The 24556-nt window shown below is 37.2% G+C and overlaps 2 protein-coding genes across 2 annotated transcripts in view; both read right to left on the bottom strand.

Moving 5' to 3' along the window:
- Window positions 1–154: 154 nt before the first annotated feature.
- Window positions 155–19626, bottom strand: LOC137405882 (tyrosine-protein kinase HTK16-like). Its single transcript, XM_068092322.1, has 14 exons — window positions 19413–19626; window positions 15393–15572; window positions 14499–14714; window positions 11649–11764; window positions 10665–10911; window positions 9642–9712; window positions 8309–8443; window positions 7631–7835; window positions 7306–7397; window positions 7020–7148; window positions 6519–6668; window positions 4738–4923; window positions 2717–2935; window positions 155–600 (listed from the first exon to the last, which is right to left on the bottom strand). The coding sequence occupies exons 1-14, from the start codon at window positions 19564–19566 to the stop codon at window positions 388–390; spliced, it is 2313 nt and encodes a 770-aa protein (XP_067948423.1). The 5' UTR covers window positions 19567–19626; the 3' UTR covers window positions 155–387.
- Window positions 19627–22618: 2992 nt separating this feature from the next.
- The window catches only part of LOC137407243 (transcription initiation factor TFIID subunit 1-like), a 42318-nt gene continuing 40380 nt past the window's right edge, over window positions 22619–24556 (bottom strand). Inside the window, exons 34-35 of the mRNA XM_068093848.1 lie at window positions 23371–23521; window positions 22619–23210 (exon numbers count right to left, since the gene is read on the bottom strand). Of these exons, the coding sequence (XP_067949949.1) occupies window positions 22945–23210; window positions 23371–23521 (417 nt within the window). The 3' untranslated portion in view covers window positions 22619–22944. The remainder of the gene's footprint in view (window positions 23211–23370; window positions 23522–24556) is intronic.

Genomic DNA, 24556 nt, shown 5'->3' with positions numbered 1-24556 from the left:
AACAGAACTTGAGCCTTATTGTCATTTACAGTAGTTGCCCTACCTGTGCCTACATAATAGAACAACTCCACTTGACTGTGAGCTTAGGCTAGTCAAATACATGCTCTCTGAATCAACTACATGTTTGTGCATGTAATTATCATAATTCATCCTGCCAGCATAAATAATAATGTATTGTATACTCAATAGTATAAATTATGGAAGTACAAAATAGTAAACTCACTATATCATACATAAAATTAAAAAATATATATGTAACAGGAAAAAGATCTAATTGAATATGTAATTTGCACCATTTTGCGATAAATAACACTAATAGGTCATTAAGTCAACTCCATTTGCAGGAAGCCAATTTATTAAGTAGTCAGGGCTGACATTTCAATTTACTCAACGCTTAAATTTATTTTTCTTTTTCTGCTGACCTATGATGCTCTTGGCCCTATTAAATGAGGGTTCGTGTGAAAAGGAATTATAGAGCGCTTCAAAGGTCGGCCTACTGGCAGCCTGCACCGACCAACACTTCTTCATTACATCATAGACGTACTGGGGGCATTTAGGGGGCCGCTCTAGTCGGTATCCATTGTCCAGCAACTGAATCACCTGCCAATCCAATAAGAAATATTAGGGTACCCACGGAGCATGAATCACAAAAGCAAACTAGCTAAAGCATGCTCTTTGTAAAACTGCTGTAAGATATAAAGTGCATGGAGTCTCCAGTTTCCTCGTCAGGCAATGATTAGCCAATGGAATGACGCTTCAGTGCAGAGATACTTGTAGGTTTCATCATAACAATCACCACTTACTTCATTTCACAGAAAATGACAAAAATATGAGCCATTATATAGTTTAATATATGGAGGCTTTCTTGGCAGTTGGCCGATTATTGCATGGCAGGCTAAGCTAAGTCTCACCATTTGAAGAGTGTCAAAAGAATCCTGATTAAATACCGTCAAACCTGTATTTGAACGCCACCTTTATTTGAACGCCACCTTTATTTGAACGCCACCTTTATTTGAACGATACCTTTATTTGAAAGACACATTTATTTAAACGACACCTTTATTTGAACGCCACCTTTATTTGAACGCCACCTTTATTTGAACGCCACCTTTATTTGATCGACACCTTTATTTGAACGACACCTTTATTTGAACGACACCTTTATTTGAATGACATCTTTATTTGAATGTCTCCTTTATTTGAACACCACTATGGGAGAAGGGTTGAAAAATAGAGCGCTACCCTTTAGTTGAACGCCACTTCTATTTGACCAATACTATTTGGCATTATTTAATCTTTATGAACCTACAATAGAAAATGATCAGTAGAAAATTGTACACACAACTGTACTAATAATGATTCGATTACATCAATAACAATTAATTCGTTCGTTGTTTCTGTTCGTATCAAAGTTCGTTTTTCAACTCAGTCTTTAGGTTTTTTCGTTAAAAACTTTGATTGCAACACCATAGAGATATTTAGTAATTGTATCAGGCTTGTAGTAGATCCTTTTTAACGCGGTTCTGATACTTCGATGTATGTGGGAAAAGGTTTTTGCATTTACGATGCAAGAATTGCTACTAGGTATTTTGAGGGCAACATTTGGAGGCCATTTTGATTACACACAGTTTCTCTTTATTAATGCTAGAAGGGGCGCTGCGCTAATATCGACTAGCTCAGCTGTGCAGAAGATGGGTTGAGGTCAGAAGAGATTGTGGAAGGTATTGAACAGCCAGGAGAATATAAAATGGTTTTAAACAAGCAACAATCAGAATGCAGCTGGCCGAGCAAACGATGCTAATATTTTTGTTTTAAAAATGGTATTATTTGTTTTAAAATGTTAATTTTTGTTTCTGCGTGTATTATAATTATGATTTGTTTATGTCACTTGTTATTGAATATATATTTGTAGCATTTGATAGATTATTATTATAAGACATATATTTGCAGATTTATAGCATATTGATTGATAGCATCATTGTAGTAATCTGTTGTAGCAAATTACAACGCAGGCTATGAGATCACTGTAGGTCAATTGCAAGCAATAGATATCAACTGGTAGTGGCATGTTTCAGCTTCCTCGTGCCTTTATAAAGATTTACGAAAGGTTGGCGGTAAGTCAGCATATATCTTGCATCCAAACGGGCTAATGTTGCCCAACCGAAAGGAGAGTGCAAAATATAGGCGACATTCGATTCGCCCCTGAATGGGTTAAATTTATCTTCTCAACATTCTGATGAGGTGTTTAAAAAATACAACGCCGCCTTTTATTTGAACATCACTTCTAATAAACCGCCACTCTAAGGGAAGAGTTGAAAAATAGAGCGTTATAGCATTCAAATAAAGGTTTTACGGTAACTCTCCAATCGCTCTGTAACCTTTCCTGACAATGACAGAGTGTGCTCGTTGTATATGACCCAACTAATTAGGTGTTGTAATGCATCTGTCTAAACACCTTTTCCTTTCATGCAAAGAAGTTTTAACAAAAGTGCTGCAGCAATTATTAAAACAACACCAAGGTGTCTGTAGCAATACTAGAAATAAGTAAAACAATGGTTGTACAAGCAACGGGCCAACGATATACTACAATTGTGAAAGAATCGAGGAATCAGTCGGGTTTTATGTTTTATGTGCCCGATTAGGTTAGATGGGTCAGGTCATTGCTTTGTACAGTGAATCTAAAAGCAAGTATAAACAGAACATCTGCTGCTCTCACCTCGGCACCACTCTTCTCTCCGTATGGCTGCTCCCCAAATGTAAACATCTCATAGAGAGTCACGCCATAGCTCCAGACATCGGACGCGTGTGAGAATGTTCCATAGTTGACCGACTCAGGGGCGTACCATTTAACTGGCCACCTCCCACCTTTGCTCGCTTTGTAGTAATCGCTCTCCGTACCCACCGCTCTTGAGAGACCAAAGTCTGATATTTTAGCCTGAATGAAAAGATAGCATGTCATTTCTATGTGACAGCAGCCCGATAACAGGACTCAATTGCCAGTCAGGTTTGGAATGTGAAACTGAAACTGACAATTTGATAGTTTAGGATCTGGTAACTGTTGAGCATTAAAGGTTGACTTGCAATAAAGTTCACATTACAGTTATTTGGTATCAAAAGATTCACCATGTCTTACTCTGTTGTGTTGTAGGTGCCAAATATGTGGAAATGTGATTACAAGCTCTTGAAAGCTCAAAAACGAAAAGCCGCCGTAGATTTGAATCTCTTTATTTCGATGACGTAGTCATGAAAATTATTTATTGTCTTGTCACGGATGTTCTCACGTGAATTGAAAGGCCAATAAAAAGCTCAATATAAAACTTATCGTAGCACTAGTTTATGACAAACACTTCGGGTTTTACCGAAGACCCCGTATCAAATATAAATGCTCGCTACTTTGCAGTTTTGTTTCGGTTTGGTCTAATGGGCAAGTCGTAATCTGATGTGACCCAATACTTCGCAAATGATTTCTGCAGCACTTTTCGATTATCACAAGTGACCAACAGGCTCGTCATGATTACCAGACAATGATATGTACTCCTTCAAGCTAAGGCTAAAAAATTAAACGAATTTTTACGGTAAGTTATAAGATATCACTGCTAAAAGTGACAGCATTACGATGACGATAAAACAGACGCGTAAGAACAATTGACATAGTTTTATTGAATGCATGAAGTATATTTGTGAAAATATTTCGACGAATAAGGTTGCATGAAAGTGTAAACAGAAACCATGTCTCACAACTACATCACATTTGAGCCGTTTTGGAAAGAGAATCCAAACTACGGCGGTCTCGTGTGGCTGCAATTTTCTGTTCGTTTTTTAGTTTTTAAGAGCTTGTAATCACCTTTCCACATATTTTGCACCTACAACACAACAGAGTAAGACATGGTGAATCTTTTCATATCAAATAACTGTAATGTGAATTTTGTTGCAAGTCAACCTTTAAGTGTAGATGGAATATTGCATGTTTCACCCACCTAAAATCCATATGAAATATAGTTTGTATGGTTTATCTAAAGTATAAATGTAACATAGTTTAGTCAAAGTGTAAGTGTAATGTGCCACTCAGTTTGACAATTTCTATCTCGTTTTTGAAGCACTCATTACGATTATATTATAAAATACGCTAACATTATGAAGATCACTTGTATAAAAATTTTGTTTTGCAAATTTATAAACTGGTTAATAACTCCCCAATTTACATAAATACTGCAGACTGCACTACACTAAGCTGAGTGCATGTGCTGCACTAACTGAGAAAATATATTCACCTTCATATTAAAATGTATGCTTGCAAGACTGCAAGACATGCTCTCAAATCCCAAACTAGGGGTTCAACCTCTACAAGCCTGTGATTAAGTCTTCTGTCAGACCAATCAATTTATAGGAAATAAAATAACAACACAAGCATGTGCGCAGTATAAAAATGACAGTCACCTAATGACGGTCAGTACAATAAGCACTGCACAGTCGAACATACATTACAGGAAGTTTGAAGTAGCCTAAAATTCATCACTCTACTTAAATAAGCTCCATTCCACCAGTGGATCTGACCAACTTGTGCATGGATAACGAAAAAAGCATATTTACTTGTATCGATGGAATGCAGTCACAGATTACGCATCAACATGTTTGGGTTAGTTATGGTCAATACAGGAGAGAACACCTGCTATAACTACCACCGACTTGACACGCTATTCTCGGAGGAGTAAAGTAGGCCTGGTACATGACGCTCACCAACGTCTTCTCAGCGAGAAGAATATTTCTGCACGCCAAGTCTCTGTGAACAAACTTTTTCCCTTCGAGGTACATCATTCCGTTGGCAATCTGAGCGGCCCAAAGGATGAGGTCCTTCTCTTGTATCACATCCTCATTGTCCCAGAGATAGTCTAACATAGAACCCATGGCTACGAGTTCTTGTATCTAAAAAGGTAAAATAACACACTGAAAGCCTCACTAGATGCAAGAGATGAAAGATACTTTTAATAGCCATATAAATCATTATCTAAAAGAACCATAGCGATAAAATATGTTATCTTAACTGACGCCGTGACTATAATGTAAGATATTTGTCACCAATTGTTTCGACTTGTGTTTCCCATAGCATTAACCCTAGGTCCAGCATGCTCGTGTTTTTCCTCAAACCTTTCGCATCAAACAAGTTTAACTTTTTTGCTCGTCACTACAGCAAATCATGTAACTAGTGGTATAAAATAATGATAACATTATTATCATTGTTATTATTATTATTGTAGTATCAAGCAACATATCACGAGGATAAGAACTACTTTCAAGTAGCAAGTGTGTACAAAACGTTGTAAGAGAAAATACTGGCATGACAGCGTGTAGTGACTCAAGTGCCAGCATGCTGTCACTCACCAATCATTGATGGCATCAACATCGGCATATCTGCCCTGCCACCAGCTAGGGTTCAAAATAAGAAAACATGTTCCGTTTTCCATCAACAAACAAGTATATAAATGGGAGCCCTCCTTAAAGGTCACAAACTTACTTACATGTGTAAAGCATATTATCAAACAATAAAATTTTATGAAAGTTATGAAAATAGAGGTGAGACAATCTTGAATTTTAGAAATGAACCAAAAGTCATCTCTGTCGCTCGCATAAGGCTCTTTGGATCTCGATTAAAAATGCACAAATCGTCTGATGTTACCAGCTGAGTGCATTCACGTTACATGCTTACATAACACCATGTTAGATCTTAAGCATTCACACCACATGCTTACATAACACCATGTTAGATCTTAAGCATTCACGTTACATGCTTACATAACACCATGTTAGATCTTAAGCATTCACATCACATGCTTACATAACACAATGTTAGATCTTAAGCATTCACATCACATGCTTACATAACACCATGTTAGATCTTAAGCATTCACATCACATGCTTACATAACATCCTGCTAAATCTTAAGCATTCACATCACATGCTTACATAACACCATGTTAGATCTTAAGCATTCACGTTACATGCTTACATAACATCCTGCTAGATCTTAAGCATTCACATCACATGCTTACATAACACCATGTTAGATCTTAAGCATTCACGTTACATGCTTACATAACACCATGTTAGATCTTAAGCATTCACATCACATGCTTACATAACATCCTGCTAGATCTTAAGCATTCACATCACATGCTTACATAACATCATGCTAGATCTTAAGCATTCACGTCACATGCTTTCATAACATCATACTAGATCTTACGGCCATTTAAGCTGTAAGAGGAAGCAGCAAGAGTGTGCAATGCTCATCTTGAAAAGTGTAAAACTGCAACTGCATGCCATAAAATTAAAATAGTTTAAAACACTTGCATTGAATTAAGCCAGGAGTAAAGGCCTTGAATAATAGCAAATACAAACTGGTAGAATATGCATGAACTGCATTTCCAAAGCGATGTTTAATATTAGTGCAGCATGCACACTGACCCGCGGTTTATGCGCTCAAGAAATAACAACGGTATAGTAGAATCCCAATACATACAATCATGACGGGTGGTCCTTCGCACACCCCTATCAAACGGACAACATTTGGATGGCTCAATTCCAACATCACTCTAGCCTCTCTGAAGAAGTCATCTTTACTGACATTTATAGGGCTTTCCAACAGGGTCTTCACAGCTACTGGAATGGTCTAAAGAACAGAGTCTATGAATACATGTTATATCAGATGAATCTTGCAAAAAGCTCTGCAATATACCGTCAGTTTCAACTGGGTCAGCTGTGCAACATATAGCAAGCTAGCAAAGTATGGTATAATATGGCAACATAGCAATGTATAATCTAACAATACAGCAAAGTATAGTGTATCAATATAGCAATGTATAATATAACAATATAGCAATGTATGATATAACAATATAGCAATGTATAATATAATAATATAGCAATGTATGATATAACAATATAGCAATGTATAATATAATAATATAGCAATGTATAGTATAGCAATGTATAGTATAGCAAGCTAGCATATATTTTTTACCTTCCTTTTGTTGCCTCCTCTGGCATAAAGGCCCTTGAGTACAGAGCCAAACTCACCCTGACCAAGCTCATGCCCGAGGGTGATATGCTCCTTTGGTATCAACATCACAGAGAGGGGGTCCTTCACACTCTGTAAGCAGAGTAACCTTGACAGAGAATATCACAGGCCATCAGCACACTGCATACAGCCAAAATGGGTTGACCAACAGAGGCGGCGGTTTACACCGCAAACTCACTGTTAAGGGCTAGCACAACATCTGAGCTTTTTATCAAAAAATTTTACTTACCGCTGACTTTGGCTTTTGCGAACCCATTATAGGGCGAGTTCCAGAAGGCACAGGGGGTGGGGCTGGTTCTCCAGTACTGACTTGCTCATACTCTGTACCAACAAATATATATAATAATTATAACAAACTGCAAAAGCGTCACCAATTTATCAGAAGCTTCTAGCAATTTTATCAGTCTTAAAGAACAACACCGTAAAGAAAACAGAGTGTACAGATACCCTCACGTTGGGCAGTACCTATCTGCTGCAAATATATCTGTAAGCATTGCCATCTCCCAGATTCCTAATGGCTCATTTCATAAGATACAAATGTGGTATGGCCTCACCAGACTCAGGTTCCGGATTCTTGTGCGCTTTCTCATCGGCGTCTCGTTCAGGGCCAAAGATCTCAAGCTCAACAAGGGACTCATCAGGAGAGACAGCTGTCTTGAGCTTGCACGGCAGGCCATCGCTGAACCGAACATAATGTGAGACAATTTTTTCAAATGAAGTCATCATCGGCCCATCATCAATGTAGTAAACAAGATTTTTCTGTAAATGTGAAACAGAAGGGGATAAAAAGCTTTTGAACCGCTCAAACTGCAAGAAATTCAACGCTAAGCAGGTTAAACTAAAGAAATCCTAGAAACCAAAGTCTTAGTCTAAACTTCACGTGTGTTCAAATTTGAACATTGAAGCCACTTGTGCTAGAAACAATGGTCTTTATGTTTATAGCTGTATTCTACCTTAAGTTAAATGTCTAGAGTGCTGACGTTACATCAATTCACTGTATTCTACTGTAATTCTCAAACTCATATTTACTCCAAGCAACTCACTCGTAATGTTCAAAAACAGGAAACAACAAAACCGTGCCTCCCTTAAAACAAAGCACCACCTATAATACATTAGACACACAGCTCTAACAAAATTCAATATACAGAACCACGGTGTAATAACTCTAACTTGATTTACACAGAAAATTACACTTGTACAATGGAAAGCAGAAGCTCAGGTAGCAAACATACCATTACTTGAATCTCATAGTGAAAGATCTGTTGCTCAAAACAGAGTGACAGCGCGTAAGTGATGCCTTTGGAACTCTTGCGTATCAGGAATATGCCATCAGTTGCACCGAGTTTTTGAAATAGAGCAATGGTTTCCTAAAAGTAATCAGCTGCAGAAATTCACGCAAGACACACACTGACTAATGACCCGACAATCGTGCACTGTGAAGAATTAAGCTGAGGGAACAGTTTCAAGATTGCCAACTCTACATTACTGTATTTTCAGTGCTGAATAAGTACTAGTACAAGTCGGAACAACACAGATATGGCTACCTATATGTTACCTCAGCAAGTCACAAAAAGCATGTAAAAACTAAGATCGGCAGCCTCACTGCTGAGGCGATGAGGAAACAACACTTCCCTTAGTTTTTTGTGATCAAGTAAAGGGGAGACAAGTCTCAAAATATAGCAACTTACAGACATGATCCGGATTTACCGATATAACTGTTTAGTTTCATGTTATTATAGAATATAATACTATAATAGAAGAAAAGTATACTAGAAAAGAATTCTATAACAGTGAAAAGAGATTTTAGCTTTGAATAACTTCTTCTATAGCAGTGGAGAACTTGCACTCTCCAGTATCCGCTCATTCTCCCAGTAGATCCAATATAAACTAATCTGTGAGCTGGTTACTAAAGGGCTCGCATTGGGTTATTGCGCAGTGACCTTACTCATCATGGGGCTAAAGGAAATGGAATACAAGTGTACAGCTACCAACAGCAACTGGAAAAGACATAGAAAGCATGTACAGCTCTTTCTTTCACCTACTAGAAAGCGCATGGCGTCTACAATTATGCTCTCTAACTCGTGTCACTGCGGACAGGTACCTACTGTTCACTTCACCATAAAATATCACTTATCGCTCAGACTAGTATGAAAGGGCACTAAGCACTAGTATCAATCACTACAATCCTATGGAAGTGTCAGCATGGAGGGGCACCTACCACTCATGTCACCATACAGAAGCGCCCATTTCTCATACTATTACACAGAGAACCCCAACACCAAGAAGCACACACAAGCACACAAAGAAGCACCTAACACCCATACCACACTTGAGAAGCACTTAACACCCATGGCACACTTAAGAAACACCTACCACCCATGCTACACCTGAGAAGCACCTAACACCCATACCACACTTGAGACCCATACCACAGATGAGAAGCACTTAACACCCCTGCTACACATGAGAAACACCTACCACACATGCTACACCTGAGAAGCACGTACCACCCATGCCACACTTGAGAAGCACCTACCACTCACATCACACTTGAGAAGCACCTACCGCTCTAGTTATTTCTTCATGGAGCCAGTCCTTGCTGTTAATCACTGGATCAACCACGGTTTCATATGTGTCTGCAAAGTTGAGCAGTTGACAGCAACATTGTAAAAAACAACTAGAACTCCACCATACTGAAAACTACGATAGTAGTGATACACTTTTGTATACAAAGGTCATTCCAGCATTTGCAGGTTATAAGCGCCATATTTTTGGAGCAAATATTCCTATAAGAATACAGTGTAATTTGTTTAACAGCCTCAACAACCCGCTACAACTCCTTAATAAATACTGCAGGTAAGTGCATAGGTAAGTGCATAGCAATAAAATTAATGTTTATTATAAAGAGATGCGGAGAAAGATGGTAAAAATCACATAGATAAATAAATGAACAATAAAAAGGTTTTACTGTTAATTTACATTAAACACACAAACTAACATGTAGGCCTGTAGATGCTCTGGTTCAGAATAAGAGATGATTTACAATTTTCTCAACTTGCAGTAACTGAAGTCTGATCTACATCAACTTATTTTTGTAACTTCTATCATCCTCTATCTTATATGTTTTTATGTTTTATTTTTGATTTTTACTTTCTGCCCTTTTTTTATTCACATAACTGCGATGCTACAATCAACTTGGGATGTCGTACCTTGGAAATTAAGATGTGGGTAGAGCCGAATATCTGCTCAAATTTCGCGTCGTATTTCAAAAGATTTAAACGTTAAAGCGATGATAAGCGAGGTTTGACTGTATATACTGAGTAGAATACAATCATAAAATATTTGTATTGCATGATAACTTAGTTTTGTTAATCAGTGAGGTGATTACAAATGTTAGCTAACAACCAGTGTAACCTCTGCACCAGCTCGTCGAAGAACTTGATTGTCTGGACTCGCTTTCAGATTTAACTTCTCACTCATGTCACAACAAAAACATTCCTACTCATCATCTAACCCATGAAAAGGATGGAATGTTCAGCTATGATCTCTAGCAAGAGTCACCACCTGATGAATATATTGAATGCCCACCTAAAAATCGTACGACGTTAGATCTTTGTCCTTCTTTTGCCAGCTCATAGGGAATACGGGCAAGACTGTCACGGGGTCTGTCAGGCGCCCCGTGCCGCATAAGAAGCCTGATACACTCGAGGCTACCCTCTTCTGCGGCTGTGTGCATAGGAGAGTAGCGATTATGTTTGCAGATGTCAACAGGACTAGCGTGGCCGATTTCCAACAAAAGTCTTGCAATATCCACTTTGTCCGTTCGACAGCAAGCCTGTCAATAGTGAAATAACACAAAATGAAGTTTTTTAACATAGATATCACACGATTTCGGTCAGATTATAGCAGTAATCCAGCTGATGTCTGGGACTTTGTTCATTTTCAACCAGATAACCCGCCAGTGAGGTTTACAGGAACAATATAGAGTTTTGAAACCAAATATTTTTGTGATCAGCAGGAAAGGCATGAAGCACAAGAGTGTGAAGTTTGGATGAAATCGGCCAAAATAATGTGGAAGCGCCGAGCGTTTACACAAACCAAAAAAAGCATGCACACACATAGCACTGACATGGACTAACAGACAGACACACACGATGAAAAAGTGAGATTTACTAATATTGACGTGTCAAAAAATCTATACGATGAGGTTTAACTTTCATTAGCCAATCATGGCAAGAATGTTGAGGTTTAACTGTCATTAGCCAATCGTGGCAAGAACGTTGAGGTTTAACTGTGATTAGCCAATCATGGCAAGAATGAGTTATAGGAGTAGCTGGTGAGTGACACAGAATAAAAGATGGTAAGGATTCTAATAGAACTGAGAGCCCAAGAGACTGATGGGCAGCCATGTCTTTCTTTGTCTTCGCTTTCGATCATAGCTACAAACTATCCAAAGCAGGAAGAGCGATAAACTCTGCTGATAATGCCATATAATCCTATGTAAATAGCTAATATGAGCACTCTATAGGTTATCTACAAATTAGCGAGTCTTCAAAAGGCTGTGTAACTCACGTGTAGAGCACTGTAGCCCGCATGGTTTTTTGTATGAACCTTTACTTGCATACGTAGGAGTAACTCTACTGCATCTGCCATTCCTGCTTCGCATGCCATATATAGCGCTGGAGTACCTGTGGTATCAGACATAAAACTGGAACACTCTATCGCATGGCACATACTAACCTCAAGCGACAAAGTTCACAAAGCCCTGTTTCATAGTTACTAAAAAGCTTCTAATTGAACGCCACCTCTAATTGAACGCCACCTCTAATTGAATGTCACTGACATATTTGATTTTTACGAGCCCACAATATCAATTGATCAGTAGAAAAGTGTCCACAAAATCGTATTAATAATGAATCGTTTACACCAATAACGATTAATTTTCTCGTTGTCTAATTCCATAGCATTTTATTTTTTCTCGTTAAAAGTTTGAAAGCAACAACATAAAAATAATCTATAACAGTCTCAGGCTAATAGTAGTTCCTTGTTTAACGCAGTCTTTCTACTTTGAAGTACATGTACATATATAAAAAACGGTTCAAATTTACGTTGGTATATAAACTTTCAAAGCAACACCATATAAATAATTAATATCTGTCTCAGGCTAATAGTAATTCCTTGTTTAACGCGATCTTGATACTTCGAAGTACATGTACATATATAAAAAAGGGTTTAAATTTACGATGGTAGGAGAACATTAAAAGCAACACCACATAGAAATAATTAATAACTGCCTCAGGCTAATAGTAGTTCCTTTTTTAACGTAGTCTTGATACTTCAAAGTACATGTATATAAAAAACGATTTATATTTACGATGGTAGATGAATTACTAGTTTTAGGGTGAATGTTGCGTTTAGCGAGCAAAAGATTTACGCATTGAATTTGTGCTAAATGCAACGTTTAAAAGTATTGCTCCACCAAAAAAATTGTTTGGATGCTAATATCGACTAGTTCAGAAGTTCAGAAAAAGAGTTGAGAAAACATTGTGTAAGGTATTAAACAACTGAAAAAAGCTCATTCCACCAAAAGCAACAATCAGAACGCAGTTATTTGAGCAAACGATGCAAATATTTTTGTTTTAAAAGTGTTAATTTTTGTTTCTTCATGTAACATAAGTATGGTGTGTTTATGTCACTTGTTCATGAATATATATTTGTAGCATTTGATCAATTATCACTATACAACTTATAACCTTGCAGATTTAATAGCGTACTTGCGGTTATTATAACACAGCTTATAATGAGTCGACCCTCCTAACTCCGCTTCTATTGCACATAAAAAGCTAGTTCTGGCTGCAAACTGTAGCTCAAGCATATCAATGAGTGCAATGAGCTTTTATTCAACATTGTTAAAAATAGATATAAAATAAAAATATGCCTTCGAAGTTAAAAATAAAATTAAAAAAATAAAAAGCTCTAACAAATGGCAAAGCAAGGCGCAGGCTATAATATCCTTGCAGATTAATTTCGAGCAATAGATAACAACTGGTAGAGATCTCTCGGCTTCCCAATGCATATTTTATTTAGAGATCTTTGACAATTTATAGGTAAGTTAGCAAATTTATTGCATCCAAAAGGATTAACATCGCTCTACCAGAAGAGGGCAAAATATAGACGACATTCGCTTCGCCGAAAAAGGGCTATATTTATCTTCCCAAAATTCTGACGGGCCATTCGAAAAATACAACGCCAGCCTCCTTCGATGGACCGCCACTGGATAAGGGTTGGAAAATAGAGCACCATGGTGTTCAATTAGAGGTTTTACGGTAAGTTAGATGGTAGGGTGTTTATAGATGTGAAAACTTGTTTGGCAACTAGAGTGCAAACACGCCAGTGCTTTTTCAAGAGAGCACAACTCCTCAAAGATTAAGATTGCTTGTGAACCTCACAAAAGTTGAAAGTATTTTTAAGTAATAGAATGTGTAGAGTAATTGTAATGCTAACAACTCATAAATTGTTAGCACTGCAACGTATATACAGTAGAGGCTCCTACAGCCTAAATAATGCATTCCAGGAATGTTTACATTACAGGGATTTTACTTTATACGTGCAGTAAAATACATGTAAATTGCCTAATCCGTTCCAAGATCTTTCCGAGCTCACTCCTTTGGCCATGCAAAAAGGAAAAAATTAGATTTAACTTTTTAATTTTTCGACTGTATCGTAACTGTAATATTTTTAGTTTGCATCGATAACTTGTCTCTTTTTTGCTGATAAATTTCACTGGTTCTATGGACTATGATTGCGGAATTATTTCACAATAAGTCGATGGAGAACACTCATAATCGAGGTCCATTCACGACGATTCGTTCCTTTTTTCCAGACAGCAAAGTCTATCCTGGAAAGCAAAATTAATAACAAATATTTTATACCTTTACAATAAATCAGACAAAAATACCCTTTACTATAAAAAGAGCGGCGTCTACCTGTTCGTTGTCGATCTGTATCTATGGGTCAAAGTTAATATGAAAAATAACTTTCAGCGGTAGTTCAACTCGTGCCATTCACATTGGTAGACTGACGTTGTAACACCAGCACCAAACGATCTTCTGGTATTTATTAACAAGCGCTACATGTATGCCGCTTTTTCTCGCAAGTGCAGCGAGATAGGCTATCATTCAAATCTAATTTGAGAAGATGCCCCTACTTGACATTTTGCATTACATGGAACTTTTTACGTAGTATTGAGCAAACAAATTTGCATAAATGTTTCAAGTTATCAGGAATTTATATCATAGAATGTATACATTGTAAGAGCGTCTAGTGTACCATAAAAGTGATTGAAACTATTTTATTTATTTTTGTTTAAAAGCATTGCAAGTCTGCCAGCCTTTGGAACAAACAGCAACAGAGCTAGCTCACCTTCCGAATCTCGACTGTTGATGTCAGGGTGCTTTTTGTGCTTAAGTATGTTGATGACATTTTGTTGAACGCCCCCTTGGATAGCGAGGTGTAAAGCATTTGTTCGACCTCTCTCTCGGCTTTCGGCTGGTGGAGGCCCATGGTCGATGTGACGATCGAGAAGAACTGGCAGGCCGTGTTTCTCTGACTGATGAAAGGCTATAAGGTTTTCTAGTCCTACAGCAGATGGCAACAACTTCTAAACTTTACTACTTCATAATGTACACAATAGTACACAAGCGATTAATGTGAGCATAGCAAAATATGTATGAAGCTCTGAAAGTTTATACTAGTAGAATATACTAACACTAGGTATACTGTGAGTGTATACTAGTAGAACATACTAACACTAGGTATACTGTGAGTGTATGCTAGTAGAATATACTAACACTAGGTATACTGTGAGTGTATACTAGTAGAATATACTAACACTAGATATACTGTGAGTGTATACTAGTAGAACATACTAACACTAGGTATACTGTGAGTGTATGCTAGTAGAATATACTAACACTATGTATACTGTGAGTGTATACTAGTAGAATATACCGACACTAGGTACACTGTGAGTGTATGCTAGTAAAATATACTGACACTAGGTATACTGTGAGTGTATGCTAGTAGAATATACTAACACTATGTATACTGTGAGTGTATGCTAGTAGAATATACTAACACTAGGTATACTGTGAGCGTATACTAGTAGAACATACTAACACTAGGTATACTGTGAGTGTATGCTAGTAGAATAGTCAAAATAAATGTAAGGTCGGCCTGCACCAATGCAGTATAAAAGTATATAGTTTGAAATATAATTATGTTATACACATTATTTTACCTGTAGTCTAAGCTTACCATGAATTTCTGCATGTTTAGATCGATCCAGTCTATAGTAACAATCATTTGGATTACGCAGAATTTTAAAGTGATCGACAACAGGTTGGTTTTTGGATACATCAACACGCATCGAGAGCACATAATCTCCATGACTAGCAAAGCTGTCTCTGACAAGGAAGGTGCCAGCTTTTATATCCTCTAAAACAACAAAGTACTGTTTGCAATCAATTGAGCATAGGGTACAGGTTTCTTCTCCGTGAACAGTTTTTCTAAAAGCTAACATTTCATTCGAACACTTTTCGAAAAGCAATTTTTAAATTTTGTGAATCTCTGATTTTAATATTTTTGTATCGTAATAGTTTTCAAAAATCAGAACCAGTTGTTGAAAATGAAAATAACACATTTTCAGAAAACTGAATGTCGTCCCATATACATATAGGCACATTGAAAGGTTTAACTATTATATAAGCCCATCACCAAATTAGGCATAGCTGGTATCTGCTATACTGTTTTATCTGACAAGCTTTGCCAGACAACGAAGTCCTACGAAGCCTGAGAGCAACCAACAAAGTCTGAGAACTACCAACAAGGTATGATTGCAAACAAATTCACTGTCTATCGATACATGACTCTCACAGGACCAAAATTGATCTCGAAGTCTGTAGATAAGACCCAAGTTTCCAATGTTGATAGTGCTGAGCTTTTAAAATAGTCCAAAGATGGTAAAAGATAGATAGAGCGAGATCCAGGTATGTTATGGGATATACGTAGCTGGGAGAGGTACAGACTTGATCCACCTGGAAATGAATGTGAGAAGTGATGCACTTGAAAACATTCTTTGGCCAAAAGTTAAAAGGTGTTAGTTGTGGTCAACTCAAACTTCTAGTAAGGCAGATGTTTGATTACCCCAGTAACTTCTACTACTAATGTAACGCTCTACATGTGTAATAATTATGACAAGTGAGTACACATACAGAAAAACTGCTTTATAAGGGAGTTTTCCCGAGTTTAGTTCAAAAGGCACAAAATGGGTAGTTTAAAATATTGTTAACATGATGCACACAAAAATAAAAGGATTGAGATGTAAAATATGACTGCCAGGATAGCAATATGTTATGGTTAAAATAGCTTTGGCCATTATGCGAGTCAATGAGAAGTTTGAAGACTCCCTCACAGGGTGCAGATTTGCCAAGAAAGTGATCACAAGCTTTTGACGGCACTTTATAGCAAACATGGCTGTCTTGCTTGGCAGTAGTACAATTGAAACAGCAGAGAACTGGTTCAAGGTAAAATTATGGAACATTTACATACCAAGCGAAAGAGATTCTTAGACATTTCGCGAAGCAGTCTCAGTAATATTGGCAATAAAGGTGATGCCGGAGTGAGCCAATGGTATAGGATTGGAATCATCTGATTATTGCAGTAACCGGCAACCACGAAGTTATTGCGACCACAGGCAAGGATGATAAAAATATACCACTTATAAAATAAATGCCTGCTGGGGTAGCTTGTTGGTAGTAGCCACTTTGACAGAGATCATTTGTCCAAGTATTTGTTATAGCATGACGTTCAACTTTGTCTCCCCGAGTGACGTAATTAGAGCAGTGCTATGATGGCTAGCTATGACCAGAAACAGCACTGGTTATGTCTTCACCATAATGCTTCAAAACTAGCTTATGTACAAGTTTGTTGTGCATTCCAAGCCATAGAAAGTGATAAGCAATGGCAAGTTAACTGCTGATGAGAGTTCAATCTTTTGCTAGAGCATATTTTACCCTAATCTACTAGAACAATACTTAATATAAAATATTAAATAGTCGCATAGACATGTAGTGTTGTGGAGGAGACTATCTAGAGTCGCTAAAGTAGTTTGTTCTGATATTGATATCGGCTACAAGTGAAAAAACTCAGGTAGTATGAAGAACAGTGGTTAAACATCAATTTTAGCAAAGTATCTATCCTAATTGAATTTATTGAAACAGGTTAGAGCCATAGTTAATACTAGTGAAATTATGCGAAAACCTCCGAGAAAGCATGGTTACGCTCATCATATAGACCAAATGCACAAAGTCATGAAATCTTTAGCAAAACTTACTGCAAACAGATATGGAGTTAAGAACAAAACAATTGTTCAAGGGATCACTTGATCTGTATGTTTATGTAAAGGGAGTAGCAGAGCCGAATGACCCTTACAACCTTTGAGTTATTGACAGGTGCAGGAATAGTACACATTCCCTTGCTAATGTTGATCGTGATAATGGATCTAATAAAAGTAATCCGCAATGCGGTTATTTTACTTACCACTGTAGGTGGCGTAGTAGTAACAGTTTTCAAATGTACAGAGCTGCGCATCAACAATCACCCATTCTTGCTCAATGAACCTAACTGAATGCCAAGGTAAGACGACAGCCCAGCTACATACTCAAGATAGTGAGGCTACTATACAAAAAGTTGTAGCATATACGCTGCTGATAACTTTCAGATAAATTGTTACTTTGTAAAGTAGGGCCTGCATCACTTGACCTCTTTTAAAGAATCTGAACAGTCTTGGTAAAAACACTGAACAAATTGCAAAGAATTACAAGACCATCAGACCGCGGGCTGTGCTGGTAATGGTTGAAACCAGTGTGAAGACGAAGAACATCAGTGTGACAAAAAAGAGTAGGCTATTGAACAGTGTGATGAGGGTAGATCTAAGTACTTTAGAATCAGCAAGCATGCCAGGAAGAACTGACATACATAGAGTAGCTGCAGTCAACAATTCAAAACAGCCTTGAGACAAGCGACTGCGCATAGCATGAGCTACTTTAACCCTAATTCATATACTATGATAGTCACAATATTTTTTTTAATGTTAGTGGTTTCCTAGATAATATCAAAACCGATATTTTTTCAGCCAGCGCAAGCATTTTTGTGCAAAAGATGGTAGCAATAAGGAGAGCATAACAGTACAGACATGTCGAAAAATGCTTGCCAACTTATCCCAAAAGGATAAATTGGTAATCGAAACCCAAAAGGAGTCAGTCTACAAACTACAAAATGATTAGTTTTTAGGGACTAAGTGATGAAGTGTGTTGAGAAAACTCCCTGTAAACTAGCTTCTCCATGGTACAATGTATCCAGATATATTACTAAGTGTGAGTAATAGTGCATAGAAACAAACTCGTGTGAAAATTAACCCTTTGTTGGGCGGTGTCACTGAGATTGACTCAAAAACAAATGATAACAATGATAACAAAAACAATGATAACTACTTCATCATACTACCTTTAGCTTGTACACTGCAATGATTTGTACTACTCTAACTGACTCAAGAAGCGCCCTGTGAATATCTATGTGGATAGGTTTGCAGACTTATGAAACATTAGTAATGTCTTGCCACTAAGGCTTGCCATTTGGCTATGATTCATCTGAATGGTGTTATGTTTAGAACTTGCCCCAGCTTTGCTTGACATGAAAGCATACATATATATTGGCTCATGAGATACTTGTAAGTTCATTGGCTAACGCTACAAAAAGGTCACAAAGTTCCATATTTACAAATGACACCTAATATAAGAAGTAAGAGAATAGAGGGGGGTCAAGGCTTATGAAGCTACGATTAACAGTATTGCAAAACCTGTTAAGAGAGATTACTGTATGAAGGTTGCTTAAAACTGTGGCGCATAACTTCTAAATCGATTACTCCAAACCTTGAAGAAACTAGTAGGCCTGATCGGCAATCGTCTGTTGACAGAGCCAAAATTAAAAATACCTTTCTACGGCATATGAAGTTGAAATAACTGCCAGCAATTTAGTTTTGTTCATTAAATACAAAAAATATTCTCTCATTAAACCAATGGCAACTAGTACACAATAAAAGATAATACAAGTTCACAAAAACAGTAACCCGACTTTTTATAAGTTTATTACAAGTGCGAACAATTTTTAACATATAATAAAATTTGCATGGCATATATGTTCGATATTGAAATCAGTTATGTTAGTTAAGCATTGACATAATCATTTACAGTTACAAATAATCGCTAGAGTTCTCACTTGACTGCAGCAACGCCTCCGTTTTTTTCCTGTTAATGCTTCGTCCATGATACCAACGAATTTTTTTGTTGAACTCTTTTTCTTTAGATATATCGTCACTCAAAATGTCATTGAGTTTTCTCTCGGATATTAAACTTTGGTAAACTTTCTTCATATTTTATGAAATTACCAAGCGCAAAGAATGCGTCGAAAGGAGATATTACATGCTTATTACATGAACAGGCTGGAAGGGCGGAACTAACATATATCACCTTGGCGAAGGTCAGGTATGAAAAAAATTGATGCATTCCACTCGCCAAACGCCAACAATTGTCAATGGGCCAACCACAGACAGGCTAGACCATATTCAACCAAGGCTTGGTCAGCTCTGCCGAGAGCCGGCAACTCTATCTTGATATTTCACATCAAGATACAACCATTTCGATGTTTTGTTTATTGTTGACGAGTTGCACATAAAAGAGAAGACAATTTCAATGTGTCATTTTGACTGGAGATTCCAGCAATGATATACAGCCCCCCATGGGGGCTGTATATCATTGACTCCAGTCACAACCAGATATAAATCGGCATTCACAGACTTTGAGATCAAGTAACAGTCCAGTGTGCACAAGCATTTTTTGGATGTTTTGAAAATTAACAGCCTTAATTAACTAATTGATTTTTGTACCCATATACTTCAAAATACTCTCGACCTGATAATATCTTCAATTGTTTTCAATCAATCTACCTTACAGTGTCAATGAGCTTACAGTGTCAGATCACCACGTCATAGTGTGTGATGTGGTGATTCGACACACACTATGATATGTTTTACATAAGGGCTGTGTTCAGGTATTGAACACAGCCTTATTGGAATTTTGAAAAAGTATCTTTACCAGATATCTATGCACAAAGTTGTAGACTGACTACAGATATTAAGCACTTGGTAGCACGAGACAAATCAGTGGTATCTGTCTAGACAGAATTGAGACCTAGATTTCTCAGTGTGCTCAAGGGATGCATTCCAACATATGAGAATAGATGTAGGAAAAACATTGGATACTAGCAAACATCATAAGAGCCATACAAAAATGAAACAAACTTTATCAAGTATACTGCGCCTATATAACTGATGCAAACGGAAATCTCCTCCAAGCACAGAATAAATTGTGCAAGACACAAGTTAACGATGACTATGTACAGCCGATTCAACGACAGTTGTGTTTGTGAAGAGCTCACAACCGGTATCATTAATCTGTTATTTGAATTTATATCCAGAAAAACTGGTGACCATGCTGTTGTGAAAGCATTAAAATGTAGTGTTGGTGATACACCAGTTGGCTTGTCAGAATATTTTGCAAAAGCATTCACATCTGTGTTTAATGATGACAATAACGTTATACCTTCCAAAAACATGCACCAGATAACAACTTAAAGGGGATCGTTTGTATTATCAAAACAAGGAGTCAGGAAACTTTTGCAGGCATTTGAGCCCAGGAAGAACACAGGGTCTGATGGCTTCTCACTAGCTTTGTTGCGATTTGCGTCTCTTTAAATTTGTGAAGCTGTACCAATATTAGTAACTGCTAGTACACTCTGCGGTCCTGTGCGCTGTGAAAGCTTGTCATTAGTATTCAGTATGTGATAATTATCTTGTGAAGTGTTAAGGCGGCTAAGAAGTGTAATGGCAGCACATTTGCTTTTTAATCTAATGCCTGGGTTCTATTCTCATGCAATGCAAACTTTTTTCCTAACGTTCTTAAAGTGGCTTGGAGTAGACAAACAAAGACGGTACTTATTACAGTAAAGATTCTATAACAGCAGGTCAAGGTCAACTACCTGGTGAATAGAAAGTGGCTAATGTTGTGCTGGTTTACAAAGGTAAGGCTGAGAGATCTTTGCTAAATTACCAATCAATACATGTATAATACTAGACAGCTATCCTTCTAAAGGTCACTGAGCAAATTCTTGTGCATGATATGTACAAGAGTTTTGACGAATATATCTATCTTGACAAAGAGCAACAGAGTGTTTAATGGCTGTCAGTATGGATTTAGGCCTCAAGGGGGTGGAGTCGCAAATGTAGTCTATGGTCTCGGAGTATATTAATAGCTTTGGTAATAGGATTCAAACTGATATGGTTGTATTAGACTTTGCCAAAGCCGTCGATGCAGTCTCCCAAAAACTGGTCAATAAGTTATGTAAGCGTGGATTCGTCCACATCTGGTAGAATGGATTTTTTAGTTGGCTCAGGGGTGATCACATTTCCTAACTGGTTATGGTGGTACTTCAGCTCTACATTGGGTAACATGAGGAGTGCCCCAGGGTTCAGTGCTGGGGCCGCTTTTATTTCTTATTCACATAAATGACATGCTAGATGTGGTGCAAAACTCAAGGCTGAAGCTATTTTTTGATGATTGAGGACAGTGTTGCTAATCAACAAGACCTGGACAATCTATTAAAATGTGCTGATGATTGGCAGATGTGTTTCAATATGAGTAAATGAAAAACTATGTCAATTGTTAGATCAAACTTCCTAAAACAATGTTATAACTACCATATGCAGGGCACCCCGGTCTATTAACAACCTACTCTTTTAAATACCTGGGTGTTACAATCGATAATAGACTGTCGTTTGATGAACATTTAGACGATATATCAAAGAAAGCTAATGGAGTTTGATACATGCCAATGAGATTGTTGAGAAGATCTAAGCCTTTGACGAAGAAGATTGCTTTTTACCATTTGTAGGCCCATTTTGGAATACTACTGTACTGGTTGATCCCCTTATCTCATTAAAAATATCAAAAAACTTGAAAGTATAAAGAGAAAGGCTTTCCACTACATGCATAATCTCTCAAAATACTCGAAGATAGCGACATCCAGTCCCAGCGATGTTGACTTCTACAAGATTGACGGAGGACTGCTGATGTCAACTTTTTAAATAAATAAAATAATTGATGGAAGGGTGAAAATTGCAGAGGGATTGTTAACTGCAAAAATAAAAAAATCACATATTATACACGATTTGGGGTGACAAAGAGACATGTAACTACAGATATTAAAAAGAACTCTTTTTTTATCAAACATCAAACAACATTAGGTAATCTTGACCCAAGTGATCTCTTTATATATATATTTTTTGTAAAGCTTTAGTAAAATTTTTACTCATCCCTATAAAGCATCTTCGATGCAAATGTAATTATTTGGTATAGAGAGATACAGAATGTCACCAACATGTATTATGTACATTATATACAATAGCGTAACTTGTGAGAGCTGTAGAATATTTACAGATTATTACATTGATAATAGAAGCCACATGATAGGTATTAATTATATACTGCTAAGTGGAAGTGACAAGGAGATCTGTGTGGATTCACATGCTCAAAATGAACATGTCAAACATGCACCACAGAAGCGGGTGGCAAATGTTTGTGGGAGTTGCTAACAACCATACAGCAAATTAGCTTATATACTGACACGTGCACCAAATACCCAAATAAACAAGAATCCATATATAATAAATATAATGAGATTGAACTGCAGACAATCAGTCCTCGAACTCATCAAAATCAAATCCAACCCCTTCACTAGGCTGATCATAATCCTCGGCATCGTCTGATTCGGATAATTGGAGATCATCATTTATAATATCAGTTTGAGGGGCGACCTCGTCCCCTTGCATGCCTTCGCTAGTATGTCCGCCCATTTGAAAGTTGGTTTGGAAGAACTCATCAGCGTTAAAGCTCATCTGACTGTCTTCATCAGGAAGAGGCAATTCAGGTCTGTATCGCTGACCGCTTCCCTCAAACTCATCTAAAGTACAAAAATAAAGATGGCTGCCAACAATGATTATAACTACTCCGCGGTAGCATATCCCTAGACTCTGTATTTGATGTCATGCGTTTATGTTGCATCTCTAAACACTTCATACGATTGTAAGTAGATTCACCTAAACATGGTGTGATTAACTAACCTTCCTCGCCACTTAACTGGAGGTCAAGGCCAAGAGTGGAGGCTTCAATCCCCTCTGCTCCTTGCATATAATACGCTGTCTGGTCGAGCGGCACTTCCTCCTCGACTAGGTTGCTGGAGTCCATGATATCGACATATTCTCCCTCCTCAACCTGAAGCACGCATATACCAGGTTATATACTAAGTTATATACTAGGTTAATATACCAGGTTAATATACTATGTTAATATATCAGGTTAATATACCAGGTTAATATACCAGGTTAATATACCAGGTTAATATACCAGGTTAATATGCCAGGTTAATATACCAGGTTAATATACCAGGTTATAAACCAGGTTATAAACCAGGTTATAAACCAGGTTATAAACCAGGTTAATATACCTCACATTTGAATGCTCAGTAAATATTAGGCTAAATCTGTTGTGAGCGTATACTAGTAGAATATACTAACACTAGGTATACCGTGAGTGTATACTAGTAGAATATACTAACACTAGGTATACTGTGAGTGTATGCTAGTAGAATACACTAACACTAAGTATACTGTGAGTGTATGCTAGTAGAATATACTAACACTAGGTATACTGTGAGTGTATACTAGTCGAATATAATAACACTAGGTATACTGTGAGTGTATACTAGTAGAATATACTAACACTAAGTATACTGTGAGCGTATACTAGTAGAATATACTAACACTAGGTATACTGTGAGTGTATGCTAGTAGAATACACTAACACTAAGTATACTGTGAGTGTATGCTAGTAGAATATACTAACACTAGGTATACTGTGAGTGTATGCTAGTAGAATATACTAACACTAGGTATACTGCGAGTGTATACTAGTAGAATATACTAACACTAGGTATACTGTGAGTGTATGCTAGTAGAATATACTAACACTAGGTATACTGTGAGTGTATACCAGTAGAATATAATAACACTAGGTATACTGTGAGTGTATACTAGTAAAATATACTAACACTAGGTATACTGTGAGTGTATACTAATAGAATATACCAACACTAGGGATACTGTGAGTGTATGCTAATAGAATATACTGGCACTAGGTATACTAACTTGATGTACTACTTGATTTGTACAAGGCTGCATATCTTAGATATGTTATCAGGCAACATTTATAACATTTCTAAATGTCTAAGGAAATTTTACCTAACTGTCG

The sequence above is a fragment of the Watersipora subatra genome, chromosome 10 (assembly GCF_963576615.1).
Source record: "Watersipora subatra chromosome 10, tzWatSuba1.1, whole genome shotgun sequence".
Lineage (NCBI taxonomy): Eukaryota > Metazoa > Bryozoa > Gymnolaemata > Cheilostomatida > Watersiporidae > Watersipora > Watersipora subatra.
The sequence above is the reverse complement of the archived record's forward strand: the minus strand, read 5'-3'. Positions and strand labels throughout refer to the sequence as shown.

Coding starts and splice junctions, on each gene's coding strand:
- LOC137405882 (XM_068092322.1), bottom strand. CDS start 19,566: ATGAAGAAAGTTTACCAAAGTTTAATATCCGAGAGAAAACTCAATGAC. Junction 11,765..14,498: donor CAACAGTCGAGATTCGGAAG/GTGAGCTAGCTC, acceptor CTGATACCACAG/GTACTCCAGCGCTATATATG. Junction 10,912..11,648: donor CGGGCTACAGTGCTCTACAC/GTGAGTTACACA, acceptor CACTATTGACAG/GCTTGCTGTCGAACGGACAA.